The sequence below is a fragment of the Dryobates pubescens genome, chromosome 3 (genome assembly GCF_014839835.1).
Source record: "Dryobates pubescens isolate bDryPub1 chromosome 3, bDryPub1.pri, whole genome shotgun sequence".
Taxonomy (NCBI): Eukaryota; Metazoa; Chordata; class Aves; order Piciformes; family Picidae; genus Dryobates; species Dryobates pubescens.
Genome location: NC_071614.1, coordinates 12,652,860 through 12,678,753, shown reverse-complemented (window position 1 = coordinate 12,678,753; position 25,894 = coordinate 12,652,860). Strand labels below are relative to the sequence as shown.

Sequence of the window (25,894 nt, the reverse complement as noted above, 5' to 3'; positions counted from 1 at the left end):
TTTGAGCTGGGAGTGGGGAGACTGAGACTGGAGATGAGGAAGAAATTCTTTGCAGTGAGGGTGGTGAGACTCTGGCACAGGCTGCCCAGGGAGGCTGTGGCTGCCTCCTCCCTGGAGGTGTTCAAGGCCAGGCTGGATGAGGTCTTGATCAAGCTGTGCTGGTGGGAGGTGTCCCTGCCCATGGCAGGGGGTTGGAGCTGGGTGATCTTTGAGGTCCCTTCCAACCCAACCCATTCTGTGAAAGCTAAGAACTGCTGCTGGGGATCTCCAGAGCACTTGTGAGCAGGATTTGCATACAGATTTGTCCTGAGTGGCTTAAACTGGAGTCGTTTTCCTAGCTGGAGCTGCTGTTACAAAAGGCAAGAGGACAAAGCTGCTGTGATTGGGACAGCAGCAGGCTGTGTTTCGAATCCCCAGGGTGCTTGTCAGAGGAGGAGGGGAGGGAAGTGTCCAAAGGTTTCTTCTTTGCAGCTGTCTCCATTCCTGGCCTCCTGAGGGTGCTGTTGGTGCAGCAGCCAAGGTGGCTTGAGGCCCTTCTCAGCTCCTGACACTGTGGTGGTGTTTTTCCCCCCTGTTAACAGAGTGGAACAATGGCCAAGCTGTCCAAGTTTGAAATCGAGTTGCCTGCAGCCCCCAAGGCCTCCAAGCTCAGCCTTTCTGAACGAGACATTGCCATGGCCACAATGTAGGTGTCTGACAACCAAGCCCCCCCAGGGCACTGGCAGCTGGGGCATGCTGAGAGGGGGCAGGAGCACAGATGTGGTGGGGCTTGGGTTTGGTTTAGCAGCACTGCTGCTTGAAGGTGCTTCAGTCACTGCCTGGAGTGAGGCATCTGAACAGCTCTCTGGTGGGCAGGGTGGGGAGGGGAAGCCAGCTGAAGAGACTGGTGTGAAGGTGTTGTGGATCAGTGCAGAAGGTTTGAGCATGCCTCCTTTCTGAGCTGGTGCCAGCAGAGTTGGGTTAGGGGCCTCATTGGCATGGGTACAGGACATGCACCACGTGGGGAGGGAGAGGATTCTGCCCCTCTGCTCTGCTGAGAGCACACCTGCAGTGCTGGGGCAGCTCTGGAGACCCCAGCACAAGGACATGGAGCTGTTAGAGCAGGTCTAGAGGAGGCCATGAAGATGATCAGAGGGCTGCAGAACCTCCCCTGTGGGGACAGGCTGAGAGAGTTGGGGCTGTTCAGCCTGGGGAAGAGAAGGCTGCAGGGAGAGCTCAGAGCAGCCTTCCAGTACCTGAAGGGGCTCCAGGAGAGCTGGGGAGGGACTTGTGACAAAGGCCTGGAGTGCCAGGATGAGGGGGGATGGCTTCAGACTGGAAGAAGCTGGATTTAGATTAGCCTTTAGGAAGCAATTCTTGCCCACGAGGGTGGTGAGGCACTGGAACAGGCTGCCCAGGGAAGCTGTGCTTTGTCCAGGCCTACAAGTGTTCAAAGCCAGGTGGAGCAAGCTGGTGCAGTGGGAGGTGTCCCTGCCCAGGGCAGGGGGCTGGAACTGCATGATCCTTGGGGTTCCTTCCAACCCACACCATTCTAGGATCTGTCAAGTGCTGCTTTAGTCTTTGGGTTTTAATTAACTGATGAGCTGACCGAGGTGAGTGGAAGAGGGTAGGGTAGGATGGGGTGGGATGGAATAGGGTGGGATAGGGTAGGGTAGGGTAGAATAGGGTGGGATAGGGTAGGGTAGGGTGGGATAGGGTGGGATAGGGTAGGGTAGGGTGGGATAGGGTAGGGTGGGGTGGGATAGGGTAGGGTGGGGTGGGATAGGGTAGGATGGGGTGGGGTGGGATAGGGTAGGGTGGGGTAGGGTAGGGTGGGGTGGGGTGGAGTGGAGTAGGATGGAATAGAATAGGACAGGACAGGACCAGAGCAGGTTGGAAATGTCACATGTGACAGGCTGGGGCAGCTCTCAGCTGCAAGTAATGCTCTGGTGCTGTTGTCTTGTCAGATATGGGCAGCTCTACATTCTCTATTTGAGGCACCACTCCAGGACATCAAACAGCACAGGAGCAGAAGTAGTCCTCTACCACTTGCCCAGGTAAGAGCAGAGTGCAGGGCCCTGGGTGGCACATCAGGGGTGTGTGAGGCTTGTGCCCTGCTGGCTGCAGCAGGGCTCTGAGCAGCTGTCCCCTCTGTCTGGCAGGGAGGGCTCCTGCAGGAAGAGTCACATTCTGAAGCTGAACAGGACAGGGAAGTTTGCACTCAACGTCGTGGACAACTTGGTGGTGGTGCACCACCAGGACACAGAGGTCTGCTTCCCCCCTCTGCCCCTCTGCCTTGCCCTGGGAAGGGGCTGGGCAGGCTTCAGTCAGGCTGCCTGTGAGCTTCCCCTTGCCAAAAGCCAGCAGGAGCAAGACAGAAGAGTAGAACCACCTCAGAGTTCTCCTTTGGCCCTGCTGGGCTGAGGCTCAGTCAGGGCTGTTGCTGCCACCTCTTCCTTCACACACTTAGGTTTTACCTCCTTGTCAGTCTCCAGGGACACTCTGCTGCTGCACTGGGCAGGATTTTAAGGCTTTACATGAAGAAGGGTTTAAATTGGACACTGAATTTTTAATCCTGGCAGCTTCTGATGTTGCAAGGGTTTGGATGACACAGATTTGGCCAGACCTGATAAATCTCCTGTGGGCAGAAGTGTGGGGTCAAGGCAACCCTCCTGTGTGGTGTGGTGGATAGGCTGCAGGGAAGGGATGGCAGCCAGAGACAGGCCAGAGCCAACCTCATGCAGCTCAACACAGCCAAGGGCAAGGTCCTGCACCTGGCTTGGAGCAATCCCAAGCACAGATCCAGGCTGGGTGGAGAATGGACAGAGAGCAGAGCTGAGGACAAGGTCTTGGGGGTACTGGGGGAGGAGAAGTTCAACAGGAGCCAGCACCAAGTGCTGGAGCCCAGAGCCAGCCATGCCCTGGGCTGATCCCCAGCAGTGTGGAGAGCAGGGAGGGGATTCTGCCCCTCTGCTCTGCTGAGACCCCACCTGCAGTGCTGGGCCAGCTCTGGAGCCTGCAGCACAAGGACATGGAGGTGGGGGCTGGAACTAGGTGATCTTTAAGGATGATCTTTAGGGACTGGCTTGAGAGGAGCCCTGGAGAAAAGGGCTTGGGGGTGCTGGGGGACGAGAAGCTCAAGAGGAGCCAGCAGGGAGCACTTGCAGCCCAGAGAGCCAAGCAGAGCCTGGGCTGCAGCAAGAGAAGTGTGGCCAGCAGGGCCAGGGAGGGGATTCTGCCCCTCTGCTCCACTCTGCTGAGACCACAGCTGGAGCTCTGGGGCCAGCTCTGGAGCCTCTGTGCCAGGAAGGATCTGGAGGTGCTGGAAGGTGTCCAGAGAAGGGCCACGAGGAGGAGCAGAGGGCTGGAGCTGCTCTGCTCTGGAGACAGCCTGAGAGAGTTGGGGTTGTGCAGGCTGGAGAGGAGAAGGCTCCCAGGAGACCTCATTGTGGCCTTCCAGGATCTGAAGGGGGCTCCAAGAAAGCTGGGGAGGGACTTTTGAGGGTGTCAGGGAGGGATAGGACTGGGGGGGATGGAGCAGAACTAAAAGTGGGGAGATTGAGATTGGCTGTGAGGAAGAAATTCTTTGCAGTTAGGGTGGTGAGAGCCTGGCACAGGTTGCCCAGGGAGGTGGTGGCAGCCTCCTGCCTGGAGGTGTTTGCAGCCAGGCTGGATGTGGCTGTGAGCAACCTGCTGCAGTGTGAGGTGTCCCTGCCCATGGCAGGGGGGCTGGGACAGAATGATCCTTGAGGTCCCCTCCAACCCTGACAGTTCTGTGATTCATTAGCACTGAAGCTGCCTTCCACTGGGTAAGGCCAAGGCTGTGCCAGTGACCTGAGCTGAACAAGTCTGAAAGGTAGGGCTATGAGGAGATCATAGGAAGAGGCAACATTTCCATCCCAGTTCCCAGCAGCCATAACCAAGCAGTGAATTTGACCTCAATCCCTCCTCAAGGGGTGTGGAAGGCAGCTCAGGGGGCAGTGGGGTTAAACTGCAGGAGGGTAGGCTGAGATTGGATAGCAGAGATGTTTGTACAGGGAGGGTGGTGAGGCACTGGAGCAGGTTGCTCAGAGAAGCTGTGGATGCCTCATCCCTGGAAATGTTGGAAGCCAGGGCCTGTGAGCAACCTGGGCTGGTGGAAGGTGTCCCTGCCCAGGGAAGGGGGTTGGAACTGGGTGATGTTTGAGGTCCCTTCAACCCAAGCCCTTCTGTGCTTCTAGTGGAGATGTGATGATCCAGAGGCTGTTTAAGGTCCCTTCCACCCCAAGCCCTTCTGTGCTTCTAGTGGAGAAGCAAAGGTGGGAATGAGAACAGCAGCCTCATGCTCAATGTTCACAGCTGTGGGCCCTAATTTCCCCTTCTCCACTGCAGACTTCAGTGGTGTTTGACATCAAGCTGAAAGGAGAATTTGATGGCTCCACCACCATCCATCAGTTTGTGCTTCCACCTCGATCAATACAACCCTACCAGATCCCTGTGGCAGGTAGGGCAGCGCTGCAGCCGCTGCCTGGGCGCTGCAGCCGCTGCCTGGGCGCTGCAGCCGCTGCCTGGGCGCTGCAGCCGCTGCCTGGGCGCTGCAGCCGCTGCCTGGGCGCTGCAGCCGCTGCCTGGGCACTGCTGTGAGCTGAGGCAGCAGCTGCAGGGCTGCTGCTGGCTGCAGGGCTGCTGGCTGTGAGCATTGCTGGTAGGTGGTGGTGGGGAAGGAAGATAAGGAGGAGCTGAGCACAGCTTTGGGTCTCCTCTCTCTGCACACTGCAGAAAGCAGCAGCTGCTGCTCGAGAGGTGCAGAGTGCCTGCAGTGCTGCACAGGGGGAAGACAAAGGGGAGGGATGGTGGTGGTTTGGGGTTGCTTTGGGGCTTCTGTTGTTGGATTTTTTGGGTGGTTGCTTGGGGGCCTTTTGGGTGGTTGCTTGGGGGCCTTTTGGGTGGTTGGTTTGGGGCCTTTGTTGTGGTTGGTTTGGGGCTGTGGGAGAGCTGCTTGGGTGCTGCTGTTCCTCACCTGCTCCTCTCTCTGCAGGCCCAGCCTCTGTCACCAGTCAGTCTCCTGTTCCATGCAAACTCTGTATCCTTTAAACACTCTGCAAGGGCAAGGAAGCCTCCTCCTGTGTGCCAGGCATGGAAGGAGCTGGCTTGGCCTTGCCCTGTTAAGCCCAGCTTTAGGTGATGATGCATGCTGCCTTCAAGAGGAAACAGTCAGAGTTCCACAAGCAACAGAAATGCTGTGGGAGAGCTGTGAGTGTGGGGCTCTGCTCTCCTGCAGTACCCCTCCCCCAGGGCTTGGCCACTTGAGATGCAGGTAGGGAACTCCTGGGCAGGTGCAGCATGAAACTGAAGAGAAACTGCCAGGACTGTGGCTCCAGGCTGTGAATGGAAGTATGGCTCTGGGGCCTGCTTCAGACCCTGAAGGGAATGTAGGAGCAAGAGTTTGGAGTCAGCCTTCCTGTGGCTGTTACAACTTTAACCTTTAGATTCTTCCTCTTGGATTGTCTTTCAACCTGACATCATCATCAGTGCAAGTGAAGGTGAGTGGTGAGCTGGGTGCCCCTGCTGGGCTGGCTGGCCAAGGGTGCCTGGCTCAGTGCCTGGAGCAGCTTACACCAAAGCAACTAAGCAGAGGCCCCAGGGAGCTGACTGCTCCTGCTGGGGGCACCTGAGGGGGCCCAGATCTTGTAGTGCTGCTCTGAAATAGATGCAGGAAGGCAGGTGAGGCCTCACCTAGATGTGTTCTCATTCAGAGGGGGAAAGTTAGGTGTCCAGGCTCTGCTTAATAAGGCAATGCACTGCTTTATTCCTTCAAGGTTACCTGTGGAGCCTTCAGGTGAAGCTTGAGCCTGTGGTGAACCTCTTGCCAGATAAAGGCAAGCTGATGGATTTCCTTCTGCAGAGGAAAGAATGCAAGATGGTTATCCTCTCTGTGTGCTCTCAGAGTAAGTCCACAAGCTTTTTCTCTTGGATGCACTGCCCTGCTCATGCCCAAGCACTGACACAGCCTAGCTGGGCTGGCCTCAGCTTGGAGCTCACCCCTGAAGCTAGCTTGGGCCTGTGAGATGCCCCTTGCCCAGGCCAACCTCAGTCAAGGGTACCCACAGCAGCTCCTGAGCAGCACAAAGTGAGTAACTTCCCCCTCAGGTAGTTAAGTCACAGCTGCCAGGACTGGAAGTGTCTCTTTAAACCCCTCTGGTTCTTCCTCCTCACAGTCCTTTTCGTCTTCTCCTCTTTGCAGTGCTCAGTGAGCCGGAAAGGGGATCCCTGCCTGTGATTGCCACTGTGTTTGACAAGCTGAACCATGAGTACAAGAAGTACTTGGAAGCTGAGCAAAGCTATACCATGGTAAAGCACCTTAGCTGCAGCAGCAGGATGGTGCTGGGCACATGGCAGGTGGCATCATGCTGAAGACTGCTCTCTCTTAGGACATTCAGGCCTGCCCACCTCAGGCCCACAGGGGAAGTTCTGCTCTGCAAGGGACACAGAGACCCCCACTTAGCACTGTGCTGTGGCAGCTGCTGCATAGCTCAGCTCCAGCACACTCCAGTGCCTGGAAACAGAGAAGGGTAGAAGCTCAAAGAGCAACTCGGAATCCCTATCAAAGCAGCTTCCAAACCTCTGCTTCCATGGCTGTGCCACTGCACAGCACCTGCACAGCCAGCCCCTCAGCAGTGTGACCTGCTCAGAATCCCTTCTGGTGGAGCAGCAGCCTCAAGGGGTCAGGCACGGACTCAGCACAGCCACAGACAGGCTCTCAGCTTCAGGACTTGTGCCAACACAGCTGGACTCAGCTCCTGCCCTTGAGGCACAGAAGAGCAGCTACATTTATACTTTAAAAGCAGCTTTAGAGAGAGAAGAGTGGAGTAGAATGTGGGATCACAGCTCACAGGATGGCAGGGGTTGGAAGGGAACTCTGGGGACCTCCAAGTCCAACCCCCTGCCAGAGCAGGAGCATAGAACCCAGCACAGGTCACACAGGAACACATCCAGATGGGTCTGGAAAGCCTCCAGAGAAGGAGACTCCACAACCTCTCTGGGAGCCTGCTCCAGGGCTCTGGGACCCTCACAGTCAAGAAGTTCCTCCTCGTGTTGAGGTGGAACCTCCTGTGCTGCAGTTTCCATCCATTGCTCCTTGTCCTAGCCCAGGGTGCAACTGAGCAGAGCCTGTCCCTGTCCCCTCCCTCCTGACCCCCAGCCCTCAGCTATTGATAGTCATTGCTCAGATCCCTCTCAGCCTTCTCCTCTCCAGACTGAACAGCCCCAGGGCTCTCAGCCTCTCCTCCCCAGGCAGTGCTGCAGTCCCTTCAGCATCCTTGGAGTCTCCCTTGGACTCTCCCCAGCAGATCCCTGTCCCTCTTGAACTGCCTGCAATATTCCAGGTGGGGCCTCCCCAGGGCAGAGTAGAGGGGGGGAGGAGAACCTCCCTGGCTCTGGAGGCACTGCTGTGGTGCAGCCCAGGTATGGAGCCCGCAGTGAGCAGCATCCCCCCAGCACATCACCGGCAGGAGCTTCAAGCAGCTCCAGCTGTCGCCCACGCTGGCCAGGAGCCACCACGAGCACAAGCTGTGGCTCCTCGGTAGCAAGCTAGGGTTCCCAGTGAGGAAGTCCCTGGAGGCAGAGGTTTCTGTGGGTGGCTGAGGAAGGCTGTGTCCCTGCAGGTGGTGGAGGCAGGGCTGAGCAGGAGCACGCCGGCGCCGCGGCGGCCGGTGCGCACGCAGGCGGTGCTGGACCAGTCGGACATGTACACGCACGTGCTGGCCGGCTTCACCGAGAGGAAGGTGAGTGCAGCCCCGGGCTCTGCTGCTGCCCACGCTCCTGCAGGGCTGCCACCCGGAGGGCAGCTCTGCAGCCGGCACTGAGGGCTGCTCTCCCCTGCAGGAGGCCCCTCACAAGTTCACCATCGCGGTGCTGATGGAGTACATTCGCTCGCTCAACCAGGTGCAGATCGCAGTGCAGGTGAGCTGCTGCCTGCCAGCAGGGAGCTGCTGGGAGCACACCTCCCAGCTCAGCCAGTCCCACCCTCCACCCAGCCCTGCAGGGGCAGCACCAAACCATGTCCCTAGCCCCAGGGCCACAGCTGCTGGGACACCCCCAGGGATGGGGACTCCAGCACTGCCCTGGGCAGCCTCTTCCAATGGCTGAGATCCCTTCCAGGGCAGAAATAGTTCCTGAGCTCCAGCCTGAGCCTCCCCTGGGGCAGCTTGGAACCATTGCCTCTGCTCCTGTCCCTTGCCACCAAGGAGCAGAGGCTGCCCCCTCCTCACTCCAACCTCCCTTGAGGGAGCTGCAGAGAGCAATGAGGTCTCCCTCAGCCTCCTCTTCTCCAACCTGAACACCCCCAGCTCCCTCAGCCCTCCTCTAGCCCAGGGGCTCCAGGCCCTTCTCCAGCCTTGCTGCCCTGCTCTGGACAGGCTCCAGCCCCTCAATGTCCTTCCTGCAGGGAGGGCCCAGAGCTGAGCACAGCCCTGCAGCTGTGGCCTCCCCAGTGCTGAGCACAGAGGGATGGTCACCTCCTGTCCCTGCTGCCCACCCTGCTTCTGACCCCAGCCAGGCTGCCATTGGCTTCCTTGGCCCCCTGGGCACTGCTGCCTCACACCATACTCCAGCTTACAGAGAGCTGCAGGCCAGACCTGGTCAGTGCTGTGTTCTAGGCTGTAGAGACTGCTTTGGAGCCATGCCTTTGCTCTTCTTCACAGCACTACCTGTACGAGCTGGTGATCAAAACCCTGGTGCAGCACAACCTGTTCTACATGCTCCATCAGTTCCTGCAGTACCACGTGCTGAGTGACTCCAAGCCTCTGGTATGGCAGCCGGGGTGTGCAGGGAGCTGGGGAGGGGGTGGGGAGGGCTTCAGCAGTCAAAGGCTGTTTGTGTTTCTGCCCCAGGCTTGCCTGCTGCTGTCCCTGGAAAGCATTTACCCTCCTGCACACCAGCTCTCCCTGGACATGTTAAAAGTAAGCATCCAGCCCCCGCCGGTGCATGGGGGACATCCCCCCCGAGCTGTCGGCTCCCCTGCCAGGCCTGCAGGGACAGCCTGGGGGGGCTCAGTCGCCTGAGAGCTCCGCTCGGCTTCACAGAGGCTCTCCACGGCCAACGACGAGATCGTGGAAGTGCTGCTGTCCAAGCACCAAGTGCTGGCGGCCCTGCGGTTCCTCAGGGGCATCGGGGGCCACGACAGCATCTCGGCACGCAAGTTCCTGGACGCCGCCAAGCAGGCAGAGGATCAGCTGCTCTACTACACCACCTTCAGGTTCTTCCAGCAGCGCAACCTGCGCCTGCGCGGCAGCCCCAGCTTCACCCCGGGTGAGCAGCACCGCCCCCGGCCCCACTGCCCCCCGGCCCCACTGCCCCCCCGGCCCCACTGCCCCCCGGCTGAGCAGCCAGGGCAGCCTGCACCGCCCCCGGCCCCACTGCCCCCCGGCTGAGCAGCCAGGGCAGGCGGCACCGCCCCCGGCCCCACTGCCCCCCGGCTGAGCAGCCAGGGCAGGCAGCACCACCCCCGTCCCACTGCCCCCCGGCCCCACTGCCCCCCGGCTGAGCAGCCAGGGCAGCCGGCACCACCCCCGGCCCCACTGCCCCCCGGCTGAGCAGCCAGGGCAGGCAGCACCACCCCCGGCCCCACTGCCCCCCGGCTGAGCAGCCAGGCCAGCCGGCACCGCCCCCGGCCCCACTGCCCCCCGGCTGAGCAGCCAGGGCAGGCGGCACCGCCCCTGGCCCCACTGCCCCCCGGCTGAGCAGCCAGGGCAGGCGGCACCGCCCCTGGCCCCACTGCCCCCCGGCTGAGCAGCCAGGGCAGGCGGCACCGCCCCCGGCCCCACTGCCCCCCGGCTGAGCAGCCAGGGCAGCCTGCACCGCCCCCGGCCCCACTGCCCCCCGGCTGAGCAGCCAGGGCAGCGGCACCGCCCCCGGCCCCACTGCCCCCCGGCTGAGCAGCCAGGGCAGCGGCACCGCCCCCGGCCCCACTGCCCCCCGGCCCCACTGCCCCCCGGCTGAGCAGCCAGGGCAGCCTGCACCGCCCCCGGCCCCCCTGCCCCCCGGCTGAGCAGCCAGGGCAGCCGGCACCGCCCCCGGCCCCCCTGCCCCCCGGCTGAGCAGCCAGGGCAGCCTGCACCGCCCCCGGCCCCCCTGCCCCCCGGCTGAGCAGCCAGGGCAGCCTGCACCGCCCCCGGCCCCACTGCCCCCCGGCTGAGCAGCCAGGGCAGCCTGCACCGCCCCCGGCCCCACTGCCCCCCGGCTGAGCAGCCAGGGCAGCCTGCACCGCCCCCGGCCCCACTGCCCCCCGGCTGAGCAGCCAGGGCAGCCGGCACCGCCCCCGGCCCCACTGCCACCCAGCAGCGGTTTAGGCTGGAGGTGAGGAGAAAGTTCTTCCCAGCAAGAGGAACTGGCCACTGGGATGTGCTGCCCAGGGAGGTGGTGGAGTCCCCATCCCTGGAGGTGTTCCAGAGGGGATTGGATGTGGCACTTGGTGCCATGGTTTAGCCATGAGGTCTGTGGTGCCAGGCTGGACTCGATGATCTTGAGGTCTCTTCCAGCCTTTGGTCATTCTGTGATCCTGTGTGCTGGAGCTGAGCTGTGCAGCAGCTCCCACAGCCCAGGGCTAAGTGGGGGTTGGAGGGGAAGAGTTCCAGGGGTCCCTTCCAACCCCTAATGTCTTCTCCTCTGCTCCTGCCCCCCTCTCACCCCCAGGGGAGCACTGTGAGGAGCATGTCACGTTCTTCAAGCAAGTCTTTGGAGAGCAGGCCCTGCTGAAGCCTCCCAGCCTCTGAAAGACTCTGGCCACTGAAATGTATAAACTTTAATTTATTGCATCCAAGGAGATTTCTTCTTCTTCTTCTTGTTGGTTGTTGTTGCTTTGGACCTACAAAACTGCTGTTTTATAATAAAGTATATACAGAGACATTTTGGCAAAAAGAGTACTAAAAACCAACCCCCCCCCAACAAAAAAAACCTTCCAGCTTGTGGTGGCCTCCCCCCTAAAAAGAGCTCAGAGACAAAAACCTTGCATTGACCTGCATTTAAAAGTAGTGTCAGTGGTTGCAGCAGTCTGCTCCCCTCAGCCTCAGTGACAGGAAAGCTGCTCAGCTCCCCAAGGAGCCAGCTGGGTTAGGGCTCTAGAAGCACAGAGAATGCAAACTGTGAGGAGTGAGACAGAGAGAGAAGTGGGGTTAGGCAGCCTGGAACCACAGCTGGCTTCAGTAATACTGCTCTTAGGGGAGCCCCAGGCAGCGCTCCCTGAGTTCAAGGCCTGGGGGCTCCTAGGTGAGGCTGGGCAGAGCCCCTGGGTGGTGCTTGCAGGGTGATAGTCTCAGAAAGCTGCCGTGGGGCCGGAGCTGGGCCCAGGCTGCAGCTCCTGCAGTCCCCTGAGTGCCTCAGAAGTAGAGAAGCCTCTCCCGCTCTGTGCCTCTGCTCCTCTCCTGTGCAGCTCGAGTCTTGGCTTTGTTCACTGAAGGGCCTGGGGGAGAGGAGCACAGAGTCAGGGAGTGGTCAGGGCTGGAAGGCACCCTCAAGGCTCAGCCAGTTCCAACCCCCACCCAGAGCCTCCTTGCTCTGATTTGATCCCACATTCTGAGCCTGAAGCCAAGAGCATCTGAGCAAAGCAACAAGGTACAATTCAGAGGTGAGCAGGCCTCCACAGGTGAGGAAGGCTGGCAGATGGGAGCTGAAGAGCAGGATGTGCTTACACCACCAAACAGGAAACACCACCTTTGGATAGTAGGAGGAGTGCTCTGGTTGAGCTGGGAAAACAGTCTGGGAATCAGAGAATCACAGAACTGTCAGGGCTGGAAGGGACCTCGAGGCTCAGCCAGTCCCAACCCCCTGCCATGGGCAGGGACACCTGCAGCAGGTTGCTCACAGCCACATCCAGCCTGGCTGCCACCACCTCCCTGGGCAGCCTGTGCCAGGCTCTCACCACCCTCCTGGGGAACAACTTCTTCCTCACAGCCAATCTCAATCTCCCCACTTCTAGATTTTTCTCCATTCTCCCCAGTCCTGTCACTCCCTGAAGAGTGACTGCAGCAGCCAGGGACAGCAGAGCAGCCAGCAAGCAGGGGATGAGCTGTCTAGGGCCAGCTTCATGCTGATCAGGCTTCAGAAAGCTGCTTCTGCTCAGCCTTCGGTGGCAGCAGCAGCAAGAGCAGGAGGTGAGCCCCCACCAGCCTCAACCCCCTTAAGGCAGGCTCAGTTCCAGCCTGCCCTGAAGAACTCCAGAGGCTCCTGGGTTTGTAAATGCAAGAGGACATCCTTCCTGCAAAGCAAGGCTGCTCCTGCAGGTGCAGAGCCCCACAGCAGCTCTGCTTCCACCCACAACCCTGTCCCCAGCTTCAGGGACATCGCTCTCAGTGCTGTCTGCTAGGCCACAAAGCAGCACAGAGTGGTTTGGGTTGGAAAGGACCTCGAAGCTCAGCCAGTTCCAGCCCCCTGCCATGGGCAGGGACACCTCCCACCAGCACAGCTTGCTCAAGGCCCTCTCCTAGCTGGCTTTCAGCACTTCCAGGCTGAGAGCCTCTATGACTTCTCTGGGCAGCCTGTTCCAGTGCCTCAGCACCCTCGTGGGGAACAGCTGCTTCCTGATGGCCAAGCTCCATCCAGCTGCTCCCAGTTTGAAGCCCTCAGCCCTCACCCCGGCACTGCACAGGCCCAGGCTGCCTCCTCCCTGCAGCCAGCACAGAGCAAGCACTGGAGCAGGCTGTGGCTGCTTCAGCTCAGCATGCCTGGAACAGGAGCTGGCAGTGCCCCCCTTTAACCCTTTCCCACAGCCTCCTGGCTGCTTCTGACCTTGCAAGCCTTTCCCTTTACCAGAGGGGAAGTGCCCAGAGGTGAAGCTCTGGGGCAGGCTCACAGCTTACCTATGTAACTGAGCAGAACTGGCAGAAAGATCAGTCCATGTGTGGCTCCCAGGAGAACCATGGCCAGGTACATCCTGAAGTAGAACACCTTGAAGATCTGAGACTTGGAAAAAGCCAGCACCACAATGCCTCCAAACTTGGTCAGTGTGATGCCACTGAAGACCTGCCAAGAGAAAGAGTTGAAGCAAGGCCTTAAGGAGTCCTCCTGCTTTAGGAAGTTAGCATCTGCTGAAATCCTGAGGTCACCTGAGGCTCCTGTATGCAGCACCTCCACCTGCTAGTCCTTAGAACCAAACCCAAGACCTGCCCAGGACAAGAGTTCAGCTCCTTGGTCCTGCCAGACCCTGCAGCCCAGGCCAGGCTCAAACCCACCCTACCTGGACAGCCACCTGAGGCAGTCATTCCTTTAGGCAGACACAGACACAACCACCACTGGAAGTCAGTCCCACTCCAGTGGTGCTCCTGGCCTGGCTCCACTCTGCATCACCACAGGAGCCCTGCCCAACCCCACCCAGGTCACTCAGGTAAGTGACAGGACCGTGCTGCCTAAGCACTGAGCCCTGCTGAGGCTCCCAGAGCTCCACTGCAGTCCATGAGGAACAGCCCTGCCTAATGCTCTGAGGATTTGCAGCAGAGAGTCAGCAGTGCAATGGAACAACTGAGTCACAGAACAGCTCAGGCTGGAAGAGACCTCAGAGATCATCTACTCCAACCCCCTGCCATGGGCAGGGACACGTCTCATCGGGACTCAGCTGCTCAAGGTCTCATCCAGCCTGGCCTTGGACACCCCCAGGGTGGAGGCACTGACAGCCTCCCTGGGCAGAGTCTGTTCCAGAGTCTCACCACTCTTACAATGAAAACACTTCTTCCTCAGCTCCAGTCTAACCCTGCTCAGCCTCAATCCATTCCCCCTTGGCCTGGCTCCAGACACCCTCAGGAAAAGTCCCTCTGGAGCCTTCCTGCAGGATCCCTTCAGGTACTGGCAGGCAGCTCTGAGGTCCCCCCCTGGAGCCTTCTCCAGGCTGCACTCCCCCAGCCTCACAGCAGAGCTGCTCCAGCCCTGTGGCCTCCTCTGGACTCTGTCCCAACAGCTCTGTGTCCTGCTGCTGGGGACAGCAGAACTGGAGGTTCAGCTCCAGCTCTCAGTTCTGTTCCCCATCAGGTGTCAGCCCATCAGAAACACCTGGAGCCTGCATCCCCCCCCTGGTATTACAGCTGTAGGTTGCCCTTCAAGAGTGCTCCAAGCACAGGCAAGGCCATCCCTGGTGCTGGAGGCTGCTGGCTTGAGGCCCCAGCCTGGCAGCTGGGTACTAAAGGAGGCAGAAAAGGAGGCCACAAAGGCCAGACAGTACAGAAGCCCTGAAGAGACTGATGCCCAGCTCCAAGCAGAAAAGCAGAAGGCCAGGGTGTGTGTTTGCCTACCTGCTGTGCTTGCTGCCATACACCCTGGCTTGTGCTCAGCCTGCAGTTCAGGAGGAATGGAGCTTACTCAAGTGTTGCAGCTCATTCTGCAGGGATCCTGAGTAGCTCTGCCTGGGGAGACTGCAAGGTGGGATCCTGTCTGGTTCCTTGCAGAAGTGAGGCCACAGAGAGCACCCAGTTCACAAGTGGAGGGTTGAAGGACAGGGAAGATGATTGCACAGCAGCTCTGGGCATCCCTGCCCCTGTATTTCATCATTCTGGTCCCCAGTGTCAGGTAATTTTGTGCCTCCATGCTCTGCAGCTTGGCTGTGGAGAGCAAGGGCTCCCATCTCCATGCTGAAGTTACTGGGTTTGCCCTCTTTGTCTTCTAGACTGGGAAGACCAAACTCCTTTGACTTCTTCCTTCACACCTGATTGCCTGGTGTGCCTCTGACTTGCAGAGGGAGCCAACAGTTTCCTGGCCTCAGTCCTTTTTGGGGCACGTTTCTTGCCCCAGCATCAGATGGTAACAGCTCCCCAGGCTTCCACAACTCCCTCACTGGCACTACAAGAGGCATGGCTGCTCTTTGTGGCACTTGCTCTCTTGTACCCCCAAACTGTCACTCCCCTGCCTTTGCCCTGTGACCTTCTGGGAGCGCTGCCTAAGCCCAGAGACGCAGTTGCAGCGGAAGCCTCACAGCACTGACTACAGTAGGAGTCACCATCACTGGGGGGGTTTGAAAAGAGCCTGGCTGAGGCACTTGGTGCCAGGGTTGAGTTGCTGAGATGGTGCTGGCTGCTAGGTTGGACTGGGAGCTCCCAAGGGTGTCTGCCAGCCCGGCTCAGTCTGCAGGCTGTACTCACCGAGCTGCCCATGCGTGCCAGCGCCTCCCGGGCCCGCTCCACCCTGCTGCCCCTGCTGCTGACCGTGAAGGCTCTCGTCACGTGGCTGCAGAACTCCACAGCAATGCCACAGCTCTGGGGGGAGAGACACCTGCATGAGGCCACCCACAGCACCACCTGGATGCTTAGCTCTGGGAGCTCCAGCCAGCCTGGAGAGCTCCCAGCAGCTGTGTGCGGCTCCAGGCACTGGAAGCTACAGGCTCAGGAGGGCTTCCCAGGGGCTGCGGTCCTTCAGCAGCAGGCAGCACTCAGCTGCTCCAGCAGGACTCAGAGCAGGAGGGGGCTTTAGAGGGCTGAGCATCCTTGGAAGCTGGTTCCAGGCAGTGCCCAGGGCATGCAGGAGGCAGCAGGCTCTGGCTGTGGTCACACTGCTCTAGCAGACACTGGCTCCCACCGAAGGTCACCTCCAGAGCTGCTGGAGCAGCTGGCAGGCCTGGGCACCTGGCTGGGCTGTGGGGCAGCAGCTTGCTCCCAGCTCTGCAGTCACCCCTGGGGAGCTGCTGGCTGCCAAGCTCTGGAGGCTTTCCCCAAGGCACTCTGCACAGGCAGCTCCACCTGCACATGCAGGAGCACCCCCAGGGCTGCCAGGAGAGCAGACAGCAGAAGCCTCAACACCAAGCCCTGCATCCCCACCTTGCACAACAGCAACCCCTGCTGTGCAGCAGCACCTGCCCCCCATGGCAGCCACACAGCTGCTCCTGCAGCACAGAGGCCACCACCACAGGCACACAGCCTCCAGTGCCAGTGCTGCACCTCAGCAGTGCAGGGAATATTCCCCAGCCATGCAATGGTTTGGGCTGGAAGGGGCCATAAAGATCTAGGCCCAATCCCCTTGCTATGGGCAGGGACACCTCCCATGAGGTCAGCTTGCTCAAGGCCTCATCCAGCCTGGCCTTGAACACTTCCAGGCTGGGAGCCTCCACAGCTTCCCTGGGCAGCCTGTTCCAGTGCCTCACCACCCTCATGGGAAAGAATTGCTTCCCCATGGCCAACCTAAATCCAGCTTCTTCCACTCTGAAGCCATCACCTCTCATCCTGTCACTCCAGGCCTTTGCCAAGAGTCCCTCCCCAGCTCTCCTGGAGCCCCCTTGGGTACTGGAAGGCTGCTCTAAGGTCTCCCTGCAGCCTTCTTTTCTCCAGGCTGAACAGCCCCAACTCCCTCAGCCTCCCACAGGGAGGTTCTGCAGCCCTCTGATCATCTCTGTAGCTCCTCTGGACACTGTCCAACAGTTCCACATCCTTCTTGTGCTGCAGGCTCCAGAGCTGTCCCAGCACTGCAGGTGTGGTCTCAGCAGAGGGGCAGAATCCCCTCCCTGCTGCCCACACTGCTGGTGATCAGCCCAGGACATAGCTAGGACTGGGCTGCAAGGGCCTGGTGCTGGCTCCTCTTGAGCTTCTCCTCACCCAGCACCCCCAAGCCCTTCCCCTCAGCACTGCTCTCTGTCCATTCTCCACCCAGCCTGGATCTGTGCTTGGCATTGCCCCCACCCAGGTGCAGGGACTTGCAGTTGGCTGTGTTGAACTCCTTGGGGTTGGCAGTGGCCACCTCAAGCAGAGCAGAACCGTTTCCTACACCCCCCTGGATGCAGTGAGATGGGTTCCATTACCTGTCAAACACCTCAGCTCAGTAGCAAATACTACTGAAAATAGAGAGGTGAGACAGAGCTGCTCAGGACCTGGGGAGAGCAGCCAGGGCTGTCTCAGTGACTTACCATGACCAGGTTCACCAGTGACACTGCATTCAAGCTGATGCCCCAGAGCCACATCACTCCAAACATGTTGATGATGATCATGGCAATGGTTACTGACACCACCACAGCAGCCCAGACTTCAAAGCCAAGCAGCACAGCTGTCACCAGGAAGATGGAGCCCAAGGAGATGCAGAGGTTGAAGACAGCATCCTGCACAATGGTCAGGTACTGCTCGTAGAAGACATAGAAGACACTGCAGGAAGAGGAGGAGCTGCAGTCAGCCACTGCCCCCTCAGGGCCAGAGCAGCTCCTGAGCTGGGCACCTCCCTCATGGAATCAATAGGGTTGGAACAGACCTCAGAGATCAGCAAGTCCAGCCTGGCACCCAGCACCTCCTGACTGACCAAACCATGGCTCCAAGTGCCACATCAATCCCCTCTGGAACACCTCCAGGGATGGGGACTCCACCACCTCCCTGGGCAGCACATCCCAATGGCCAACAACTCTCTCAGGGAAGAACTTTCTCCTCACCTCCAGCCTAAACCTCCCCTGGCACAGCTTGAGACTGTGTCCTCTTGTTCTGCTGCTGCTTGCTAGAGAGAAGAGACCAACCCCCACCCTGGCTACAACCTCCCTTCAGGGAGTTGGAGAGAGCAATGAGGTCTCCCCTGAGCCTCCTCTTCTGCAGGCTAAGCAACCCCAGCTCCCTCAGCCTCTCCTCACAGGGCTGTGCCCTCCTTACAGAGCTCACCAGCAGCTGGCTTCCCCACAGCCAAGCACCAGCTGCTGGGAGCTCCTCACTACCACCTCAGCCACAGGAGCTGAGGGTAACTGCCACACTTCAGTAGAAGTGTTGTGACCTGCTGAGACCTGCAGGCACTGCTGCAGTGAGGCCACAAGGATGGTCAGGATTCTCTGGAGCAAAGAGACTATTCCAGCTGAGCAGACACCAGCTCCAGGGCACTGTGGTCACTAATCCAAGGTCTTGAGTGCATTAATCACACAAGTGTTGGACAAGCAGGACTCAGCCCCACTGCTGCATGTGCCTGCAGCTGAAGTCAACACATGAGCAGTACAGCTTGCAGGGGCCCAGGCCAGCCCAGCATCTGCTTGAGTCACCACTGCTGACCCCAGCCATGAAGCCTAGGCAGGGCCTGAGCTGAAGCCTGAGCCACCCCTGTAGTGGAAGAGAAGTTTAAGCTGGTCTCACAGATCCATAGAAGGGGTTGGGTTGGAAGGGACCTCAAAGACCATCCAGTTCCAACCCCCTGCCGTGGGCAGGGACACCTCCCACCAGCTCACGCTGTTCAAGGCCAGGCTGGATGAGGCCTTGAACACCTCCAGGGTGGAGGCATCCACAGACTCAATCTCCTCTCTCCCAGCTCAAAGCCATTGCCCCTCATCCTGTCACTCCCAGCCCTGGTCACAAGTCCCTCCCCAGCTCTCCTGGAGCCCCTTCAGGTACCGGCAGGCTGCTCTGAGGTCTCCCTGGAGCCTTCTCCAGGCTGCACAGCCCCAACTCTCCCAGCCTGTCCTCACAGGAGAGGTTCTCCAGCCCTCTGATCATCCCTGTGGCCTCCTCTGGAGCCTCTCCAGCAGCTCCATGCCCTTGCTGTGCTGGGGCAGCAGTTACCAAGCACAGTAAGGAGCCAGTGCTGGGGTTTCATTTGCCACTGCAGCAGCTCTGCGTTTCCTGCTGGGAGACAGCCCCAGACTCAAGTCCCCCAGCAGCAGCTGAGCAGCTGTGCCCATACCTGTAGGGGAACACCCTGTAGCTGTGCCCTGGGATGCCCATGGTCTCAGTGATGTTGTCAGCCAGGGCCCGAGCCTGCTTCATGGCCTCGATGAAATCGGAGGAGTCCTTCAGCACCGTGTGGTAAGTCATGAAGTAGGTGGCTCCCACAGCAGCCTGGCTGTCGATCAGGTCCACAGCAGAGCTGTATGCAGCATGCCCTCTGCAGGAGCACACAAACATGGCAGGGGTCAGTCAGCATCCCCAAACCTGGGAGCAACTGCAGCTGGGTCTTGTTTCTAACAGCTCCCAACCGGGCTGCAAACCCAAGGGAGCTTCAGGGCACAGCCCTGCCCAGGGGGCTCAGGACACTGCCTGCCCAGCCTGCTGCTCCCTGCCTGCCCAGGGGGCTCAGGACACTGCCTGCCCAGCCTGCTGCTCCCTGCCTGCCCAGCCTGCTGCTCCCTGCCTGCCCAGCCTGCTGCTCCCTGCCTGCCCAGCCTGCTGCTCCCTGCCTGCCCAGGGGGCTCAGGACACTGCCTGCCCAGCCTGCTGCTCCCTGCCTGCCTGGGGGGCTCAGGACACTGCCTGCCCAGCCTGCTGCTCCCTGCCTGCCCAGGGGGCTCAGGACCCTGCCTGCCCAGCCTGCTGCTCCCTGCCTGCCCAGGGGGAAGCTGCTCAGCCTTTGCCACTCCACTTTTGTTTCAGAGAACACCACCCAGCAGGTGAGATATCAGTGACTGTGAGGACTTACAACTGGTTGGGTTGGAAAAGCCTCTGAGCTCACCCAGCCCAACATCAACCCAACCCCACCCTGGCCACCAAACCACATCCTCAAGTGCCATGGCCACAGCTCTCTGGAACACCTCCAGGGATGGGGACTCCACCACCTCCCTGGGCAGCCTCTGCCAAGCCCTGACCACTCTTGCAGCAAAGACATTCTTCCTCATCTCCAACCTAAGCCTCCCCTGGCACAACTCCAGGCCATTTCCTCTCCTTCTATCACCTGAGCCTAGGGAGCAGAGCCCAACCCCCACCTCACTGCAGCCTCCCCTCAGGGAGCTGGAGAGAGCAAGGTCTCCCTCAGCCTCCTCTTCTCCACACTCAACCCCCCCAGCTCCCTCAGCTGCTCCTCCCCAGCCCTCTTCTCCAGACCCTTCCCCAGCTTCCTTGCCCTTCTCTGGACCTGCTCCAGCCTCTCAATGTCCTTCTGGGAGTGAGGAGCCCAAAGCTGACCCCAGCACTCAAGCTGTGGCCTTCCTTCAGGACATCCCACACCCGACTCCCAGCCTTGCAGACAGAACTCACAGCTCCAGAGCAAGTCTCTCTGACACTGCTCCAAGCAAGACACACAGGGTATGGCTCTTACCCTTTGCCACACTTGGGGTTGGGGTTGTCAGCCAGGAACATGGGCAAAAACCTCATGAAGTCCTTGCCCTGAGGCCTCTGCTTGCCTTCTGGAGTCAGCGGTCGACAGCGGGCGCAGGATGGGTCAGAGACTGGAAACAGGCAGGGAGAAGGTCAGCCCAGGGGCAAGGTCAGCCCAGGGTCAGGCATCCCTTGGGCCAACACTGCTGGCTTGCAGTGCTGCAGGGCACAGCTCCACAAAGAGCACTCTGATGGACCAGCTCTGAACCCTACAATGCTTTGGGTTGGAAGGGACCTTCAAGCTCATCTCAAAGCTCACCTCCCAGCAGCCCAGCTTGCCCAAGCCCCCAGCCAGCCTGCTTTGGGTTGGAAGGGACCTTCAAGCTCATCTCAAAGCTCACCTCCCAGCAGCCCAGCTTGCCCAAGCCCCCAGCCAGCCTGGCTTTCAACACTTCCAGTCTTGGAGCCTCCACAGCTGCTCTGGGCAACCTGTTCCAGTGCCTCACCACCTTCATGGGGAAGGATTTCTCCTTGTCTAGTCTCAACCTATCCTCCCCCAGTTCTGAAGCCTTGCACCAAATGTGTAGCCCTTCCTCTTTTATCACTACTAAGGCCATGGCTGCCTGAGCACTCAGTTCCTTGTGCACCACCTGCATCAGAGCTGCTGAGGATTAGACCAGGCTGAAAGGCTGGAACAGGCTGCCCAGGGAGGTGCTTGAGGCTCCAACCCTGGACATACTCAAGGTCAGGCTCAACAATGCTCTGAGCAACCTGATCTAGAGAGGATGTCCCTGCTGACTGCAGGGGTGCTGGATTAGATGTCCTTTGGAGGTCCCTTCCAACTCCTAAGACCCTGTGTGATCCCTTCCAACCCAGAGCATTCTCTGCTTCGAGCCAGACCAGAGCACCAAGTCTGTTAGCTCTCCTGAAGCCAGCAGAAGGATCAGGGGTTTAATTAGCCCAGTCAGTCAGCTGTCTTGGGTGGGCTGCCCTCAAGCTCAGCATGCCAGCAGGACTCCAACAGCAGCTTCAAACAAGGCTCATTCACCTGACTCCTCACAACCCAAGGCAACCCCCCAGGGAGAAATGGATGCCAGTACCTGAAGCATTGCAGAACTGCCCAGTGGTGTTGTAGACTCTGCAACAGGAGGACTGTGGCTTCACCCAGTCAAAGTAGTCATCAATCCAGGAGGATGGAGCATAGCCTATCCTGGTGCTGGTAAAATCAGGTAGCACACATCAGTCACTTCATGTTCCATGCCAGGACACATCCCTTGGTCTCTCCAGTGCTGACTCAAGCCATGCCAACAAGTTCTGGTCCAAGCTGCTTAGCTCTGCATGTAGCCCCCCCTTCAAGAGCCAGCCTTGTCCTAACACTGCAGCTAGCAAACACCAGGAGCTTCCTCCCTGCACTCAGGTTCCACTGCCAGGCTCAGCTTCCCGTTCCCCATCCCCTCTGTGCCCCATCCTATTCCAGGTGCTGCTGCCCCAGTTCTCAAGCAAGGCTCCTCCCCCAGTGAGGCTGAAGTAAAACCTCTGAGCTATGGTGAAAGGAAGCAGGAGGAGACATTCTTCAGCTAGCTGCTGAACTCCAGATGCAATCCCTGCTCAGCCTTGCTAGGCTAAGTTTATCCACCAGGTTTAAAGCTGAGCATGCAGCTGACTTCCCAGGACAGCTTAACCACACTAAGGCCTTCTCCCCACGTTTTCCTTCCTACCATTCCCAGATTCCTTGGAGGATCAAGCCCCATTTCCCAACCCAAAGGCATCTATATCCCATCAGTCCAGAGAGGTTTCCCTCCCATCCCAGGAGGTTGCCACAGCTTCCTCCCTTTCCCCTCTCCCCAAAGCAGAGTCAGTTGTCCAGCCAGCAGCTGAGCTGGGGCCAAGTGACAAGGCCACAGTGGTCAGCTGCATCTCTTCCATGGGAGGAAGCAGAGACAAGCATGGCAGACTTACTAGCTGCTGATTTCTGCTGCATTGAAGATCTGCTGGACAAGGGAGTTGTTGTTGCATCCCATTCCACCACACACCATGTTCTGCCCTTCCAGAGAGGTGTAGTTGTGGCCCTCCTCCAGCACAAAGTAGACTGGAGGGCCTGCATGCAGGTACTTGAGCTGGCTGAAGTAATCCATGACATAGGAGTCCTGGGAGGGAGGGGCTGCAGTTACTGATGGCCAGGGAGCCCAGGGAGGCAACTCAGGCTCTGAGTCAGCCTCTGACTGCTCAACACTGCCCTGCACCTCAGACTTACATCTGGCATGGACAGAGCCTGGTCCAGGCCAATCTCCACGTTGTGCACAACTGCTATGCTGAAGGACAGGACCCCCACAAACACTGCCACCTGCAGAGAGAGCACAGCAGGGAGAGCTGCAGGGACAGCACCCCCTGAGCTAACAGGGCCCAGGCAGAGGGGCTCTGCTGCAGGCATGCCACCCAGGCCTGGCACAGCAGTGGCAGGGAAGCCCAGCTCCACAGAGCTCCCCTTCAGGGCCATCAGGGAGGGGTTACACTGGGAAGGCAGCAGGGAAAGACCTTCTGCAAGGAAGCTCAAGCTGAGCCAAGATGAGCAACCCTCCCCCCTTCAGCTGGATGCACTGCTGAGCTGGAGTCAATTCCCCTCACAGCATCTTCCCACTGCTGTGTTTTGCAGCAGTAGTTGATAACACTGCAGAGTTTTGGCTACTGTTGAGTAAGTCTCCAGGCTGTGTCCTTTCAGCATTTCCCTGCCCCAAGAGTACACTGAGGGGTGGGCAAGACCTTGGGAGGGGACAGGGCTGAGCCAGACTGGCCCAAGGGGTGTTCCATGCCATGTGAGGTCAGCTCAGGTATCAGAATGAAGTGAGAGCAGGAAGTGGGGATTGGTCCATGGTATCCAGCCTCCTAAGGAACCACCAAGCTGGGAGAGCTCTGCTTCCTGACACTGCCCATGTCCTGCTGATGGGCAGTAGAGACCAATCCCTCTCTCCCTGCTTTCACTTCCATGTGCTCTATTGCTTTTGCTCATTATTGTTACTGAAATTACTGGCTTGGTTAGATTTCCCCCTGCCCATTGAAGAGGGGGAGTGATAGAGCTGCTTTGGTGGGCATCTGGCCTCCAAGCCAGGGCCAAGCCACCACGTGAGTTCTGACATCTGCCTAGGGTGACTGGGTTGTCAGTAACACAGCTCTTAAAGCTAGGCCTTGGACAAGCCAAGGTCCAGCCTCTTACTAACCAGAAACACTGCTGCAGCTCCTAAAGCTTATCCCAGTGCTAATGGTAAAGCAGAGATGCCAGCAGCTGTTTCATGTTCACAGGATGTTAGGGTTGGAAGGGACCCAAAAGATCATCCATCTAACCCCACTACCAGAGCAGGAGCATAGAATCCAGCACAGGTCACCCAGGAACACATCCAGATGGGGCTGGAAAGGCTCCAGAGAAGGAGACACCACAACCTCTCTGGGCAGCCTGCTCCAGGGCTCTGGGACCCTCACAGTCAAGAAGTTCCTCCTCATGTTGAGCTGGAACCTCCTGGGCTAGAGTTTCCATCCACTGCTCCTTGACCTATCCCAGGGCACAAGTGAACAGAGCCTGTCCCACAGCCCTCAGATATTGATGGACATTTGATCAGATCCCCTCCCAGTCTTCTCCTCTCCAGACTCAACAGCCCCAGGGCTCTCAGCCTCTCCTCCCCAGGCAGTGCAGCAGTCCCTTCAGCATCCTTGGAGCCTCCCTTGGACTCTCTCCAGCAGATCCCTGTCCCTCCTGAGCTGGGGAGCCCAGACCTGGATGCAATACTCCAGGTGAGGTCTCCCCAGGGCAGAGCAGAGGGGGAGGAGAACCTCCCTGGCTCTGCTGGCCACACTCCTCTGATGCACCCCAGGACCCCATTGGCCTTCTTGGCCCCCAGGGCACATTGCTGTCCCATGCAGAGCTTGTTAGCCACCAGCACTCCCAGGTCCTTCTCCCCAGGGCAGCACATCACCTCCCAGCCCACTCTACACTGAAGGTTTCTGTTCAGTGCAGGCCTCCAGGCTCCCTGCACTGCAGCTGCAGTGGGCAGGATGCTCCCTGGCAGCAGGGCACACTCACCACGATGGGCCTCATCCAGTCCTTCAGCAGGTATGGAGAGTAGAGGTTCTTGAAGAAGAGAAAGAGGATGCTCTCTGCAGGCTGGACTGCGGTGCCTTCCTCGCCGCTCTGGATGCAGCACAGGACGTCCAGCCGGTTCCTCTGCAAGGGGATTGAAGGGCAGGCTCAGCACAGCAGCACAGACACCGGCCCTGCCCGACCCTGCGGCACCGCCTCCCCTGCTCCCCTCCTGCCCCGTGCCCTGCCCCGCGGTCCCGCCTCCCGCCCCTCCTGCCCCCTGCCCTGCCCCGCGGCCCTGCCTCCCCTCCTGCCCCCTGCCCTGCCCTGCCCCGCGGCACCGCCTCCCCTCCTGCCCCGCGGCCCCGCCTCCCCTCCTGCCCCGCCCTGCGGCCCTGCCTCCCCTCCTGCCCCCTGCCCTGCCCCGCAGCACCACCTCCCCTCCTGCCCCCTGCCCTGCGGCCCCGCCTGCGCCCTGCCCTGCCCCGTGGCCCCGCCTCCCCTCCTGCCCCCTGCCCTGCCCTGCCCCGCCCTGCCCCTGCCCCGCGGCCCCGCCTCCCCTCCTGCCCCCTGCCCCGCCTCCCCTCCTGCCCCCTGCCCTGCGGCCCCGCCTCCCCTCCTGCCCCGCGGCCCGGCCTCCCCTCCTGCCCCGCGGCCCGGCCTCCCCTCCTGCCCCGCGGCCCGGCCTCCCCTCCTGCCCCGCGGCCCGGCCTCCCCTCCTGCCCCCTGCCCCGCCTCCCCTCCTGCCCCCTGCCCCGCCTCCCCTCCTGCCCCGCGGCCCCGCCTCCCCTCCTGCCCCGCGGCCCCGCCTCCCCTCCTGCCCCGCGGCCCCGCCTCCCCTCCTGCCCCGCGGCCCCGCCTCCCCTCCTGCCCCCCGCCCCGCGGCACCGCCTCCCCTCCTGCCCCCTGCCCCGCCTCCCCTCCTGCCCCCTGCCCTGCGGCCCCGCCTCCCCTCCTGCCCCCTGCCCCGCCTCCCCTCCTGCCCCCTGCCCCGCGGCCCCGCCTCCCCTCCTGCCCCCTGCCCCACCGTGCCCCGCCCCGCGGTCCCGCCTCCTGCCCCTCCTGCCCCCTGCCCTGCCCTGCCTCCCCTCCTGCCCCCCTGCCCCGCGGCCCTGCCTCCCCTCCTGCCGCCGTCCCGGCCCTGCCCCGCGGCCCCGGCTCACCTCCTGCCGCCGCACGTCCAAGCCCAGCAGGCTGACGAAGCAGGTGACCTGCAGCAGGAAATCGATCAGCACGGCCGCGCCGGCGAACAGCGAGAAGGTGCGGACCGCGGGCATGCCCGACAGCGACCCTGCAGGGGACGGCAGCCTGAGACACCGCCCCGGACACGGCGCCACCGAGCCCCCGGCACTTCCCCTTGCTCCCGCTCCCCGCGCAGCCCCCAGCCCCTCTCACCTTCCCTCCCCTCCTCCCGCGGGCAGCCCCCCCCTAGCCCCTCTCTCCCTCTTCCCTCCCCCCCTCTTTAGACAGTCCCCTCTAGACAAACCCCCCTTCTCCTCCCCTGTCTACACAGCCCCCTAGCAGACCACCCCACAGTTCCAGTGTTAGCAGCACAAAGCCTCTCCCCAGTGCACCAGAGCAGCTGCCCTGCGCCTGGCCCTGGCTGCTGCCTGCCCTGCAGGACTGCCAAATTGTAAGCCAGCTCCCAGCTCCAGCAGCTCAACATCTTCCCTAACCTGAGGAGCCCAGAACTGGACACAGGACTCAAGGTGTAGCCTAGCCAGTGCTGAGCACAGGGCACAATGACTTCCCTGCTCCTGCTGGCCACACTCTTCCTGATGCAGGCCAGGATGCCCTTGGCCTTCTTGGCTGCCTGGGCACACTGCTGGCTCATGTTCAGCTGCTGTCACCCAGTCCCCCCAGGTCCCTCTCTGCTTGGCTGCTCTCAGCCACTCTGCCCCCAGCTAGTCACTTGTCA

At 60.4% G+C, this 25,894-nt stretch overlaps 2 protein-coding genes across 2 annotated transcripts in view; one reads left to right on the top strand and one right to left on the bottom strand.

Annotated features, from left to right (window-relative positions):
* Positions 1-10,772, top strand: part of RMC1 (regulator of MON1-CCZ1) — a 30,656-nt gene extending 19,884 nt beyond the window's left edge. The window contains exons 7-20 of the mRNA XM_054179676.1: positions 582-685; positions 1,947-2,036; positions 2,142-2,247; positions 4,351-4,462; positions 4,997-5,041; positions 5,448-5,501; positions 5,778-5,906; positions 6,203-6,309; positions 7,623-7,742; positions 7,843-7,920; positions 8,661-8,765; positions 8,850-8,918; positions 9,042-9,267; positions 10,651-10,772. Of these exons, the coding sequence (XP_054035651.1) occupies positions 582-685; positions 1,947-2,036; positions 2,142-2,247; positions 4,351-4,462; positions 4,997-5,041; positions 5,448-5,501; positions 5,778-5,906; positions 6,203-6,309; positions 7,623-7,742; positions 7,843-7,920; positions 8,661-8,765; positions 8,850-8,918; positions 9,042-9,267; positions 10,651-10,730 (1,425 nt within the window). The 3' untranslated portion in view covers positions 10,731-10,772. The remainder of the gene's footprint in view (positions 1-581; positions 686-1,946; positions 2,037-2,141; positions 2,248-4,350; positions 4,463-4,996; positions 5,042-5,447; positions 5,502-5,777; positions 5,907-6,202; positions 6,310-7,622; positions 7,743-7,842; positions 7,921-8,660; positions 8,766-8,849; positions 8,919-9,041; positions 9,268-10,650) is intronic.
* A 344-nt stretch (positions 10,773-11,116) lies between these two features.
* Positions 11,117-25,894, bottom strand: part of NPC1 (NPC intracellular cholesterol transporter 1) — a 46,891-nt gene continuing 32,113 nt past the window's right edge. Inside the window, exons 15-25 of the mRNA XM_054179674.1 lie at positions 25,140-25,267; positions 23,980-24,120; positions 22,162-22,251; positions 21,867-22,054; positions 21,008-21,123; positions 19,909-20,038; positions 18,562-18,762; positions 16,829-17,060; positions 15,078-15,191; positions 12,813-12,975; positions 11,117-11,416 (exon numbers count right to left, since the gene is read on the bottom strand). Of these exons, the coding sequence (XP_054035649.1) occupies positions 11,334-11,416; positions 12,813-12,975; positions 15,078-15,191; positions 16,829-17,060; positions 18,562-18,762; positions 19,909-20,038; positions 21,008-21,123; positions 21,867-22,054; positions 22,162-22,251; positions 23,980-24,120; positions 25,140-25,267 (1,586 nt within the window). The 3' untranslated portion in view covers positions 11,117-11,333. The remainder of the gene's footprint in view (positions 11,417-12,812; positions 12,976-15,077; positions 15,192-16,828; positions 17,061-18,561; positions 18,763-19,908; positions 20,039-21,007; positions 21,124-21,866; positions 22,055-22,161; positions 22,252-23,979; positions 24,121-25,139; positions 25,268-25,894) is intronic.